This window comes from Solea senegalensis, unplaced genomic scaffold, assembly GCF_019176455.1.
Source record: "Solea senegalensis isolate Sse05_10M unplaced genomic scaffold, IFAPA_SoseM_1 scf7180000016449, whole genome shotgun sequence".
NCBI classification, from domain to species: Eukaryota; Metazoa; Chordata; class Actinopteri; order Pleuronectiformes; family Soleidae; genus Solea; species Solea senegalensis.
In genome coordinates, this window is record NW_025321800.1 from 1 (window position 1) to 15,000 (window position 15,000).

Consider the following 15,000-nt stretch of genomic DNA (forward strand, 5'->3'; position numbering starts at 1 on the left):
TGACAACACCGTCATCATCTTCTTCTTCTTCTGACTGTCCCTCACATGACAACACCGTCATCATCTTCTTCTTCTTCTGACTGTCACTCACGTCTCGTCCTCCTCCTCTCAAACGTGCGTCAGGCGGACGAAGCGCGGCGATACGGCGCTCGAGTTTACTGCGTGGGAATCAAAGACTTTGACGAGCAGCAGGTGAGAAAATGTTTTGTTAAAGTGGATAAAGTCAGTTTTTATTGGGGATTATATTATATATTTATTATTATATATGGATTATTGAGATTATAAAATGATTCAAATTAGAACTTAAATTTAAATGTATTTGTATTCACGGCTGTGATGGTGCCACCCTGCAGGCGTGATGAGACACTGTTGTCACGCGAAGACATTCAAATATCTGTCATCTCATCCATCATGGCGTCCCGTCTCCATGGTAGCCATGGTAACTGGTTGTGATGTCACAAACAAATGAAATGTTTTTCAGTGTTTAGTGTTTTTTTTTGTGTAGTGTTTGCCATCTGCTCCGTCTGCTGAGGACCAGAGGAGCGGTCCTTTCATCCTCCCTACGTCCAATCGTCCCCGTCCTCACTTCTCCTCTTCTTCTCTCTTTCACAGCTGGCAGAAATCGCAGACACCAAGGACCAAGTGTTTCCTGTCAAAGACGGTTTCCACGCCCTCAAAGGCATCGTCAATTCTGTGAGTTCACTGCTCTGTCCCCGTCCCCGTCCCTGTCTCTGTTCCTGCCCCTGTCTCTGTCTCCGTCCCCATCCCTGTCTCTGTCCCCGTCCCTGTCTCCGTCTCCGCCTGTCCCTGTCCCTGTCTCTGTCTCTGTCTCTGTCTCACTCACTCACTCACTCACTCACACACACACACACACAGAGCCAAAGGGTGTAACTGTTTCTGTCAAGTGATGATGTAACGACAACATTACAAAACACACACACACACACACACACACACAGGAGGAAGTGGGAAATGTTGCATCAAAAAGGTTCTTTTTGGTTTATTTTAAACATTTTTCTATGTGAAGAAAAAGTGGAAGAAGAAGTTCAGGATTATTTCACTTCTATAATCCTGAAATTTCCACGAGCCTGTGAAGGCGTCACTGACCGCAGTCAGATACAGTCAGATTATCACCTTTTTAAAGTCACGCGTTTGTTTTCTATGTGTTTTTAAAGTCACGCGTTTGTTTTCTATGTGTTTTTAAAGTCACACGTTTGTTTTCTATGTGTTTTTAAAGTCACTCGTTTGTTTTCTCTGTGTTTTTAAAGTTGCACGCTTGTTTTCTATGGGTTTTAAAGTCACGCTTGTTTCTATGTGTTTTAAAGTCACACGCTTGTTTCTATGTGTTTTTAAAGTCACGCTATTGTTTCTATGTTTTTAAAGTCACGCTGCTTTGTTTTCATGTAAGTGAAGTCAATGCCGCTTGTTTTCTATGTGTTTCAAAGTCACCGCTTTGTTTTCATGTTTTAAAGTCACACGCTTGTTTTCTATGTGTTTTAAAGCTCACGCTGCTTGTTTCTATGTGTTTTAAAGTACGCCATTGTTTTCTATGTTTTAAAGTCACACGCTTGTTTCTATGTGTTTTAAAGTCACGCTGGGCTTGTTTCTTATGTGTTTTTAAAGTCACGCCATTTGTTTTCTATGTGTTTTTAAAGTCACACGCTTGTTTTCTATGTGTTTTAAAGTCACGCTGCTTGTTTCTATGTGTGTTTTAAAGTCACACGCTTGTTTATGTGTTTTTAAGTTACTGCTTGTTTCTATGTGTTTTGCCACACGTTTGTTGTCTATGTGTTTTTGCAGTTGCACCTTGTTTCTTATGTGTTTTAAAGTCACAACGCTTGTTTCTATGTGTTTTTAAAGTCACCGCTTGTTTTCTCTGTGTTTTTAGTGCTGCACGCTTGTTTCTATGTTTTTAAAGTCACTCGCTTGTTTTCTGTGTTTTAAAGTTGCACGTTTGTTTCCTATGTGTTTTTAAAGTCACGCGTTTGTTTTCTCTGTGTTTTTAAAGTCACTCGTTTGTTTTCTACGTGTTTTTAAAGTTGCACGTTCAAAGTTTTGATACATATTACAGTTTACGTTTTGTATTTTTTTTCAGCGTGTTCAGATGTTTTGAGTGTGTATTGCACCGTTAGTGACAAACAGACAGTTTGTGTACAAACACGTTGCTATGGTTACAGTTTCTGCTCAAACATTGTCTCCCATGTTTTTTAAAATGAAGACGAGGGTGATGTTGAAAATGTCGTTTCTCTGTCGGTTCTCAGCCGTTGGTCACAGATGTGAATGTGGGCGTGGCTTAAAGCCTCCTGACGCTCACACACCAAACATTTTCTCTCCGTCATGAACCGCTCTGACAAAACGACGACTTTAAAACACGTCGTTTTCTCTGTTTTTCAGTTAGGCACAGGTGTTTGGAAGGGGGAGGGGCTTGTGAGTCAGTCACTGTCTAAATTGTAAAGGTTGATTTCACAGAATTTTCTAGTTAGATGTTGAAGCAGCCAAAGCTCCTCCCCCCCCTCCTCCTCTTCCTCCTGTCTTAGTGACATTTGCATATTTGTGGTGTGTGGATGCTCGCTGACACGGCGCTCTGTGACAGCGCTGCTCTGCTCAGGCCTCTTTATATGTTAATGCAGATCCCGCAGGTTTGTAACGTAGTCGTGCATAATGTGTCCGCTGTGGCTGACACAGCTGCTGTTTGTGCTGCCATCAGCGCTCAGTCTGTCACGTGATCTGCTGTTTTCTAAACCTGACAGACATGATAACCATCTCTCTGTTTATTTATGTATTCTGCTGCTGCTGCTGAGACAGATAATCTGTGTGTGTGTGTGTGTGTGTGTCTCCTGCAGATATTAAAGCGCTCGTGTACAGAGATTCTGACTGTGGAACCGTCCACTGTCTGTGTGAACGGTGAGTTCAGAACCTGTGTGTGTGTGTGTGTGTGTGTGTGTGTGTGTGTGTCTTTTCTCACTCCAGTGGAATCTTTGGCTCCTCCTCCTCCTTCTTCTTCAGGAATGTTAATATTTTCCTTCATGTTTTAAAAAGCTACTAAAGTCAAAGTAGACACAGTTGGTAATGAACCAAAATCCGTTCATTAGTTGTTCATTCATTGAGCTATATTATACAATATATACAGTATACTGTATGTATATATGTATATGTATATGTATATATATATATATATATATATATATATTTATTTATTTTTAAAATGTGTGTTACATTTGCTCAGAAACCTTCGACATCGTCCTCAGAGGAAACGGATTCACTCAGGGACGGAGCAGTGAAGGAGTGATGTGTAGTTTCATCATCGACCAACAGACCATCAGTGAGTCTCACACACACACACACACACACACACACACACACACAGGGGTCCCTGTTTGAAAACGACATGCCCAAACCAAATACAATCTATCTCTGTGAATGATCTTGGTCTCAAAATAAAGATAAGACTTGTGAGATAAGTTTCACTGTAGATGCCACTGTGCCAGAGTAAATGCACATGGGACCCACCATCAATCAACTAAATATCACCTTTAAAAATGTGCACTAGGAGCTTAAAACTCATGGAAGTCATGTGACAACATGTGGACATTAGCTGTGCCATTTAAGATTACTATGGGTACAAAGGGATTGAACCCATTTCATTTTATTTACATATCACTATTGGTCTCATAAAAACTTGTTTTCAATTAAAAACAATTATTCAAAAATCAATATTATATTATAATAATATTTATAATATTTCGGGCATTTTTCTCTGGAGCGTCAGAAACAATGTTCAGGACCATAGCTCCAGCAATCTGGGTGATTGACAGCTCGTTTTAATCCTCTAAGCCAATAGAATCAGGCTCCGCTCTCTGAATGCACCACTTAGCACGTCTCTGACTCTGTGGAGTCTCTGCTGACTCTGTGGAGTATCTGCTGAGTCAGTGGAGTCTCTGCTGAGTCAGTGGAGTCTCTGCTGACTCTGTGGAGTATCTGCTGAGTCAGTGGAGTCTCTGCTGAGTCAGTGGAGTCTCTGCTGAATCAGTGGTGTCTCTTCTGAGTCAGTGGAGTCTCTGCTGAGTCAGTGGAGTCTCTGCTGAGTCAGTGGAGTATCTGCTGACTCTGTGGAGTCTCTGCTGAATCAGTGGAGTCTCTGCTGAATCAGTGGTGTCTCTGCTGTCGAGCACATGCTGCTTTACAATGTTTACAGCTGGCGCTCGTCTGTGTTTGGTGAACATAAGAATGTTTTTCTGAGCTTTCTGTGGGTGTGCTGCATGTCAGTGGTGATCAAAGGTAAACATGTAAACATGTAAACATGTCACCTGAGTGAGTCTGCACCAGTGTCAGTGTTTTAATAAATGATGTTGTTGTTTACAGATAATAAACCCAGTGTGGTTCGCAGTGATTATCTGCTGTGTCCTGCTCCAAGACTGTATGAGGAGGGACAGTGAGTACACACACACACACACACGCACGCACGCACACACACACGCAAAACGTTTGGTAAATTATAAAAATACTGAAATTAAAACAAAGTTGAGATTTGCGTGTTTTGATCAAATGATATAAAATATTTATCATGTCATTCACAGAAAATAAAACATAAATAATAAAAACATTAATGTAAAATAACCTTTTAAAGTTTTTGAAAATCACTGTAAACGGACCTGGGTCCTTGAAAGTCCTTGAAAATGCTTGAAAGTGCTTCTGTGCTGAAACAAGTGTAGTTGATATTGAGGTGACGACGCCTCCTGCTGGTCACGCCCTGCGCGGGTTGATGTTCGTAAAGGAGGACGACGCAGGACAGACGTGGAGACGACGTGAGGATCTGTGTCACATGATGTCCTGGAATCACTTCAACGTCTCTTTGTTTATTTATTTTTAATCCCAGACTTCAAACAGAAAAAACAACAGATTTAATCCCGTCAGAAATGTCAGATTATCATGGACAGGTGTTTCAGCTCTGGAGCAGATTATGTTTCATATGATGATGAGTTCACGTCAGATTATCAGATTATCTGTCACTTTAAATCTGAGTGGAAATGTTTACCTGTGAACTCTCATCTTTATTATCATTTCAAATTATATTAAATAAACGTCTCTTTGTTTCCTGTTCACTGATTTTCTCCTATGTCAGAGGTCAGAGTGGAAGCTTAGCCAGTGTGTACTGTGTTCCGTTCCTGTGTTCCACCAATTCATATGTTCCTGAGTTCCTCTCGTTCCCGTGTTCTCATGTTCATGTGTTTCTCTGTTCCTCGTGTTTCTGTGTTCCCCATGTTTCGTGTTCCTGTGTTCCCATGTTTCCTGTTTTCCTGTGTTTTCTCGTTCTGTGCCTGTTCCCTCGTCTCTGTTCCTGTGTTCCCATTCCTGTGTTCCCGTTCCCGTGTCCCCGTCCCGTTCCGTGTTCCTGTGTTCCGTGTTCCTGCGTTCAGTGTTCCCGTTGTGTCCTGTGTTTCTGTGTTCCTGTGTTTGCTCGTTCCGTGTTTTGTGTTCCTGCATTCCTGCGACGCCGTGTTCCCTGTGTTCGTCACACCATTCCCTGCGTTCCTGTTCCGCCCCGTTCCTGTGTTCCGTGTCCGTGTTCGTGTTCCCGTGTTCCCTGCGTTCCTGCGTTCCAGCGTTCCCTCGTGTTCCTGCGTTCCGCGTTCCGTGTTCCTGTTCCCGTTCCTCATGTTCCCGTGTTCCCGTGTTCATTGTTCTGTTCCCATGTTCCGTGTTCCTGCGTTCCTATGTTCCCCGTTCGTTCCGTGTTCCTGAGTTCCGCGTTCCGTGTTCCTGTGTTTCTGTGTTCCCCGTTCCGTGTTCCTGTGTTCCTGAGTTCCATGTTCCCGTTCCCATGTTCGATGTTCCGTGTTCCCTGTCCCCGTGTTTCCTGTGTTCCTTGAATAATTACAGCGAGGATGCAACCATCTGTGAGGGTAGTATGTCCGTGCTGACCTCTGTCCTCTCCATCCTGCTCCAACATTCACTCATTCACTCATCCATGAAGAGAATCACTGTTTCAGCGTGCAGCTTCCTCTTCTTCTCCTGGGACGCCTCCCGGCACTTCCTGTTGTGACCTCCCACACATGTGACATTCTGAGGAACATGTTCCAGATGCTGTATGGTGTCCACCAGACTCAGGACTCTGGGTGGACATCATCTGTGCTGACAGATGGACATCAGGCTCAAACACTGCTGCAAGCCCTCCCCAGACCCCTCCTCCCCTCCCGGGCCCGCCTCCTCCCTAGGCCCGTGCCCGTGGGGGTTAAGTTCTGCTGGTGTTTGAGGACAGAGGCGCCACACCTGTGATGCAGAGCAGGTACAGACTGAGTCTTTCTCAGTGTCTGTCCACCTGTCTGTCAGTGTCTGTCCCACCTGTCTGTCTCTGGTGGAAGCGTCACAGACATGAATCACAAACACTTTCTGTGTTCTTAAGTTATTTATTGGTTAATAAACGACTTTAAACGTTCAGTTTGTGATGAAATTAATCAAATGATGTTTTAATGACATACAGCTGTTTCCTGTTCTCTGCCTTTCAAATAAAGTAAAAACTCACTTCAAACATTAATGTGTGTCTGAAGCACACACACACCGGAGGTGTGTGTGTGTGTCAATCTTCACATATGCTCAGCAGTGAATTATTCATTACGTCACTTGTGTAGCCTTGAAGTGATGTCTTGAACTTTTAAAATCCATTACGGTCTCCGTGGTGACGGCGTGCGCTAATGGACCTTCATCAGAAACTCAGTGTCACATCGGGACTCTAATGCACTGGGACCAGGTCTGGTTCTGAGCTGGTGAAGCATGAAGCACTCAGCAGCTCATCACTGTCTCTGTCAGTGACTGAGTGAAAGTTGTTCCTTTAAATGATTGATTTACATTCCTTTCTGAATGTGTTTGAATCAAAAACTTTATTTAAAAACATCTTTGTTCTTGTCGAGAAAGTTTTATGATTTCATAAAATTATTTTAAAAGTTCATGAGAATTCAAATCAATGTGTGAGAATAAAAACAACAACAAAGGAACAAGAACGACTTCATCTGGTTCTGGTTCTGGTTCTGTTTCAGTTGTGGACAGAGGATGTGTTTGCTTATCTGTTGTGAACCACAGAATCAGAGCCAGCGGTGACACCAGGCTCAAAATACACACACACACAGAAAATCTCTAAATGTTTTAAAAGTAAAAAATGCTAAATAAAGTAATGATATTTTTATTTTAAATAAAAAGGTGGTGATTGATTGATTGATTGATTGATTGAAAATGTCTTGATCCATGGGCGTTCTCATCAGCCTCAACAATGGGAAAAGCGTTTATCTCCTCTGCCTTCACCATCTCTGCATCCACCTGTGTGAGTTCACCTCTCATACTCTCTATTGATCAGTGTGATCAGGTGTGTCGGATATATTGATGAGTGTGTCAATCAGTGTGATGATCAATCAGTGTATTGATCATTGTGTCGATCAGTGTATTGATGAGTGTGTTGTGTGTTCTTCAGTCTGATGGTCTAGTCATTGCCGCGCTTCCTGGTTCTCTTCCTCCTCCTCTTCTCATGTGGTGGTTCTGGCCTCTGTGCTGCAGGTGAGTGATGATGGCGATGATGATAGCGATGATGATGATGGTAGAGACTGTGACAGCATTAAAGACAGGACGACTTTTATTTTCTTAAAAGCGATACATAAACATAAATATGATCATAATTAAAAGGACTTGATGTCTGCATAGTGACAGAGCTCCTGATTGAGCCAGAGTAATAACAATAATAGTAATAATAATAATAGTAGTAACAACAATAATAATAATAATAATGATAACAACAATAATAATAATAATAATAATAAAACAATAATAATAAGAGTAACAACAACAATAATAATAATAGTAACAACAACAATAATAATAATAATAAAGTAATGATAATAATAATAAGAGTAACAATAATAACAATAATAGTAACAACAACAATAATAATAATAATAACCAATTAATAATAATAATAGGTAACAAAACAATAATAATAATAATAATAATAAGGTAACAATAATAATAATAATAGTAACAACAATAATAATAATAATAATAATAGTAACAACAACAATAATAATAATAATAATAATAAGAGTAACAATAATAATAATAATAGTAACAACAATAATAATAATAAGGTAACAACAACAATAATAATAAGTAACAACATAATAATAATAATAATGATAATAGTATAATAATAATAAAAGGTAACAATAATAATAATAATAGTAACAACAACAATAATAATAATAATAAGAGTAACAACAACAATAATAATAATAATAAGTAACAACAACAATAATAATGTAGTAATGATAATAATAATAATAATAACAACAATACAACAATAATAATAATAATAATAGTAACAACAATAATAATAATAAGAGTAACAACAACAATAATAATAATAGTAACAATAATGATAATAATAATAATAATAAGAGTAACAACAATAATAATAATAGTGACAATAATAATAGTAATAATAATAATAGTAACAATAATAATAATAATGATAGTAACGACAATAATAATAATAATAGTAACAATAATAATAGTAATAATAATAATAATAGTAACAATAATAATAGTAATATAGTAATAGTAATAATAATAATAGTAACAATAATAATAGTAATAATAATAATAATAGTAATAATAATAGTAACAATAATAGTAACAATAATAATAGTAATAATAATACTAGTAGTAGTAGAAATAATAATAATAATGAATCATAATAATAATAATGAATGATCATAATGATATTAATAGTAATAATAGATTTTATTTGTATTGCACTTCAAACATTCAAACAACAAATCTCCAAGAGTGATTAGAGAAATTCCCGCGTACAAACCATAGAAATCCATAGAACCATAGAAGACGGAATAAAATCCTGAACTCCACTTTGAGCAATAAACGTCCTCTGAAGACAGGACAGCAACATTAGCGGCCAACACGCTTAAGCTAGCAAATAACGCGGTGCAGTGCGGAGAAATGGCCCACATGATTCTAATTCTGCGACAACTAAGAGGCTTACGCCAAGAAAATAAAAAACAATTGGAGACAAAAGCAGAAATTGGGAAGGTGAAGACCAGACTGGACGATACAAAATACAGAGGAAGTCATCGCGGCTATGCTAAAGCTACTGGATCTGGAAAGTTGCTCCAGACGTGAGAACATAAGGATTTATGGGGTGCCGGAGGGTTCCGAGAGAGAATCAACAACGATGGTCTCATTTGTGGAAAATTTCCTCCGTGAGGGTCTGGAACTAACTGAAGACACGTCCGAGCTGCAGACTGAAAGGACTCACCGGCCGGTGGGACCGCATCCGCCACGCTCCATCATAATTAGGTTTTTAACTTTTAAAACCAAAGAGACATTACTCATCAAATCATGGCAGAAGGAGGGCTTCACCTGGCAAGAAAACCACATAAACCTGGATCACCACTATCCACCTCTAATACTTACAAAACGGAGAGAATATACAGAGATCCACAAATTGTTGAAGGAAAACAAAGTTCAGTTCCAGAACCTCTTCCCTGCCAGGCTGCACGTGAGACACGACGACCGAACCAGAACCTACAATACTGTAGAGGAGGCATCAGAGGACCTGCTGAGAAGAGGCTACACCGTGACAACCACCAGACCCCCAGAGACGTTCAGCGGCGTCCTGGAAGAGGATGGACAGACGAGCGGTGAAGGTCACAACCGGGATTCTAGCTACGAGGAGAAGCTTCGAGCCTTCAGGAGACCATCACCGGCCCCCTCCGGGTCCTGAAGGATTTAACCCACAGCTCGAGGACAGCGGAGTCAATTGTTCTATGGCTGGAATTAGTGGAGATCCACTATCGAATAGACTGGTTGGTTCTGGGCCTTTGGATTTTTTGTTTTTCGTTTTCTCGCCTCTTTTTTTTTCCTGTATGCGACTGTCGCAGGTCACGACCTCTTCAGCAGGGTCAGGTTGACAGAACCTTGTATATGGAGTCACGCGGACAAATTGTGTTCAGTTGGATGTTTGGGGCAGCCCGTGGCCAAGTGGAAAGGGAACACATGACATATGTTAGTTGTTGGTTCCCTGCCGGTTCTTGCGGGGAGGGGGAAGTACACCAGGTTTTTGAATGGGTATGATCGTTTAATATGAATGGACTCAATCCAGTTAAGAGAGGTTCGATCTTATCAAAATTAGAGAAAGTTAACATTCAAGTGGCTTTTTTTTACAGGCGTCACACCTCACTGACTCTGAATGAATCAGGATTTAAACATGTGAAGCGGAGAGGAGAGGCCACTCTGATATCCAGTGCCGTAAACTAGCAACACATATCAGAAGCTAAAGATAACAAAGGCAGATCTGTTATGTTACAGGTCAAATAGAAGGAATAGTGATAAGTCTCCTTAACGTGTTCCTTTGAAAACATATAGTTGATCTAATGACATCAAAAAGAGATTTTAACATCCCATTAAATCTGAAAGTTGACTCATCAAATGGGAAATCGGACGCAAACGCCAATAGCAGAAGATTAAACACTGGGATTGTGGACTGTTCACATTACTCGCACCCTCACCATGTCTACTTTTTCAGGCTTAAAGGAGATTAGCAATCAGGAGAATGAACAGGGGGAAGTCTCCAGGGACAGATGCTTTTCCCACTGAATGGTAGAAAACATGCAAAATCAACTCCTTCCAACATTATTAAAAACGTTGGAAAACAAAAACATCATGGAAGGAGGCAATGATTTCAGTCATTACATTACATTACATGTCATTTAGCAGATGCTTTTATCCAAAGCGACGTACAAAAGTGCATTTAAACATTTAGGTACAAATAAGAGCTAGAAGTAAGTAAGAGCTTCAAGTAGATCAAACTATGAAGTGCTAGTCAGAAGTGCGATGTACAAGTTTTTTTTTTGTTGTCGTCTTAATCGAGGTAGAGAGTCGGAGGAAATGTGTTTTTAGTCGGCGGCGGAAGATGTGGAGGCTTTCAGCTGTCCGGATGTTGATGGGGAGCTCGTTCCACCATTTGAGAGCGAGGACAGTGAACAGTCTGGAGTTCTGCGAGTGCCTCTGCGATCCTCTCAGTGAGGGGGCAGCGAGCCGGTTTGCCGATGCAGAGCGGAGTGGGCGGGCTGGGGTGTAGGTTTTGATCATGTCCTGGATGTAGGCTGGACCGGATCCGTTTGTAGCATGGAACGCAAGCACTAGAGTCTTGAAGAACCTGTGCCGCCTTCTGGGTTAGAAGAGGCCGTATCCTTCTGATGTTGTGCAACATGTATCTGCAAGATCCAGCTGTTGTAGCAATGTTGGCAGTGAGGGAGAGATGGTCGTCAAGTGTCACACCCAGGTTCCTTCAGTATGAGAAGGAGTTACCACAGAGTTGTGGAGGGTGATGGTCAGGTCTGTGGTGGGAGAAAAAGAAACTCAGTCTTGTCCGGATTGAGTTTCACAGGTCTGTAGTTATTTACTTCAGACGGGTCAGAATAATAACCTCTGGGTCAATCCAGAGGTTATTAGGGAAAGAACTTGATCCTGAGATAGAGGGGAGAAAGAGGATAGAGAAGGAGCTGAATGTGTGGTTGGTAGAGTGGTGAGAACAGGAGGTGGGGTTGAGAAAGAAGAGCGAATGTCATCTACCTTTTTTGTGAAGTAGTTGACAAAGTGAATTGGTAGAAGGGAGGAAGGAGGAGGGGGGGTGGGGGGATCAAGGAGGTTAGAGAAGATAGAGAAAAGTTTTTTGGGGTTAGAGAATGAGGATTGAATTTTAGTCTGATAGAAAGATTGTTTGGCTGCAGAGATAGAGGCAGTGAAGGTGGAGAGAAGAGAGTGATAGGAAAGCAGGTCATCAGGGTGTTTTGATTTCCTCCATTTTCTTTCTGCTGCCCGTATCGTGGCTCTCTCAGCACACACTGAGTCCGACAACCACGGGGCTGGGGAGGACTTACGAACCCGCCGGGAAGTAAGAGGACAGAGAGAGTCAAGAGAGGAGGACAGAGTAGAGAGGAAGGTGTCTGTGGCAGAGTTGGGATGCATGAGGGAGAAGGAGTCAGCTGAAGGAAGTGCTGATAGAACAGTTGAGGAGAGAGAGGAGGGAGAGAGAGAGCGAATGTTGCGACGGACAAATGCAATATCCGATGAGATGAGATCATCAGATTGGGAGAGAGTAGGAAATGAAGAAATGATCAGAGACATGAAGTGGGGTTACCTTGAGGTCGGAGGTGGAGCAGTTTCTGGTGAAGATGAGGTCAAGGTGGTTGCCAGCTCTGTGAGTTGGTGGAGAAGGAGCAAGTGAGAGAGAAAGAGATGAAAGTAGAAGAAGTAGATCAGATGACTTCTCTGACTGGATGTTGAAGTCACCAAGAAGAACAAGTGGAGGACCATTTTCAGGGATGTTTGAGAGGAGGACATCTAGTTCCTCCAAGAAGTGTCCCAATGGGCCTGGTGGACGGTAGATGACAACAATGATTAGCTTGACTGGGTGAGTTATAGTTACAGCATGAAATTCAAACGACTGTGAAGAGAAGTGAGGCAGTGGGAAAAGAGTGAAAGTCCAGTTGGGGTTGATAAGCAGACCTGTCCCGCCACCTCTTCCAGTGGATCTGGGTGTGTGGGAGAAGGAGTGGGCAGAGGAGAGAGCCGCAGGGGTGGCTGTGTTGGAGGGTGTTATCCAAGTCTCTGTGAGAGCAAGGAAGTCCAGACATTGCTCAGTAGCAAAGCCAGAGATGAACTCAGTCTTGCGGGTAGCTGACTGGCAGTTCCACAGGCCCCCTGCAACAAGGTGTTGGATGTGTGTGGAGCGGGTGGGATATATAAGTGAGGAAAGGTTACGGTGATGCTGTGAGTGATTGTGAGGTTTGTAATATCTATGAGAAGAGACATGAACAGGAATGGAAAAAAGGTACATATGTAAAATGTAGAAAAACACTTGCAGACGGGTACTTAGCCTTGTTAGACTCCGGTTTAGACTCCTTTGTCTTTGTCTTCCTGAGTCTTGACTCCGGTTTAGACTCCTTTGTCTTTGTCTTCCTGAGTCTTGACTCCGGTTTAGACTCCTTTGTCTTTGTCTTCCTGAGTCTTTGTCTGAGGAGTCATACCTGAGAAATGTGGGAATTATCGTCCTGTAAGTCTTCTGAATAATGATTAGAAACTATTCACATCCATATTGTCTAAAAGACGGGAACTCATATTACCAGTATTAATACATGAGGACCAGACTGGCTTTGACCCAAGACAACGTCAGACTGGAGTTTACATGCAGAGAAAGCATTCGATTCAGTGAGGTGGTCATTTTTATATAAAGTACTTTAAAAGTGTGGCTTCCATACAACTATAACTGACACATTTACAGCACTATACAACAAACCAACAGCTAGAATTCAAATCAGTGGAGATCTAACCCGTTCATTCATTCATTCATTCTGGAAAGAGGAACAAGACATGGGTGTCCTCTTTGCCGTGTTTATAAAACCCGTGGATCAGGCAGAGATCAGATATAAAGGGGGTAACAATGACTTCAGGGGGGCAAAATCATTTGACCATTTGGGGTTCTCACTACCTCAAAACGTCTCGAGATTGTATGATATCAATTACAGCCCATTAAATTCCAAAATAAAGTCTGATCCATAGATGGAATGTTATTCCCCTTTTCAGTTGAAGCTCCCAGATGAATATTCTTCCACGCATGCTGTACCTTTTTCAGTGTTTGCCAGTCGAAATACCATCTAAGCACTTCTTAGAATGGGATAAAATGATAGTGAGGTATTTATGGCAAGGGAAAAAGGCCAGAATTCAACAATGAGGTGGTTGGTGTAACTACCTATTACTCATTTGTCCACAAAGGGACATTTCAGAGTTTTGAAGACCTACAGAAGGATCATGGACAAGTGAGAGGCTATTTTAACAAAAATCTGTTAAGAGCTGTTAGGAAAAGGTGAGTCAGGGCTGATGGAGGTATTTTTATCATCAGGCAACAACATGATCTCCAAGTTCTATAATGCCATACAACTATCTAAACAAGAGAATACACAATAAAGAACAGAAAAGAAGGAAAGGTAATGATCACACAGGAGAGCTGGGAGAAACCAACAATGATTCTCGACCGGCTCAAACCTTTCACCTCTTCAGAAAAGACATCAGGGCAACGGGGACGCTTGTTGGAGACTTTGTGGGTGGAATGGAGCCAAACCACGTTCATATGGCAATAAGACCTCACTGGGATCATCTTTCACAAACATATGAAACATGTGTTTAATGTAAACATTCCGTTTCAATGTGAAACTGTGAAACATTTGGGCAAGGAGACAAAATACTGCTGACTCTACTGAACCACCCACCATTGATGAATGGATTGGAATTGTCTATGGATTCATGTTATGGATTATGGATTATGGATTCATGTTCTCCCTCAATGTGGTCCAAATGGACTGAGTATGTGATGTGATTTCCTTTGACTGAACTCGTGCCCTCTTTCTTATGTGATGTCTTGTTTGCGCTCGTTCTGTTATTGTTCTCCACTAGATCAGAAGTGGTCTGTGGACAAATCCATCCTTTCCTATGACCTTGAATGACTAAGGTTGTATTTATTGTATGAGATGTAAATCTGCCTTTCTAAATAAAAAGATAATTTAAAAAAAACAAAAAAAAAACAGCCTGGTGTCAAACCAGGGTCTGAACTGTCTAACTGTTGACCCTCCACTGAGCCACCGTGTGGCGCCCTCAGTGTTTGTCCTCATTCTAACATCAACACTTTATTTTCATAAGACGTGTTACATGACGTGCAGTAAGAATTATAATCATCATAATATATCATATATATATATATGTATATATATCATAATATAATGCTAATAATGATCATTATTAATGATCATTATAATCATATAATGATAACCATCATCATCATCATCATCTCCTGTGGTAATATTCAGTCGTTGATCTGTTGCTAACAAACTTCCTGTTTCATATGAAGGAAGGTTTTTTTATTTAAATGTAGACATGTTTGAGGAA

At 41.0% G+C, this 15,000-nt stretch overlaps 1 protein-coding gene across 1 annotated transcript in view; it reads left to right on the forward strand.

Moving 5' to 3' along the window:
• Positions 1–102: 102 nt before the first annotated feature.
• The window catches only part of LOC122763081 (anthrax toxin receptor 2-like), a gene marked incomplete at its 5' end in the record, with an annotated part of 31,553 nt that continues 16,655 nt past the window's right edge, over positions 103–15,000 (forward strand). The window contains 8 exon segments of the mRNA XM_044018191.1: positions 103–192; positions 613–693; positions 2,844–2,904; positions 3,227–3,322; positions 4,363–4,432; positions 7,236–7,266; positions 7,268–7,315; positions 7,463–7,549. Of these exon segments, the coding sequence (XP_043874126.1) occupies positions 103–192; positions 613–693; positions 2,844–2,904; positions 3,227–3,322; positions 4,363–4,432; positions 7,236–7,266; positions 7,268–7,315; positions 7,463–7,549 (564 nt within the window).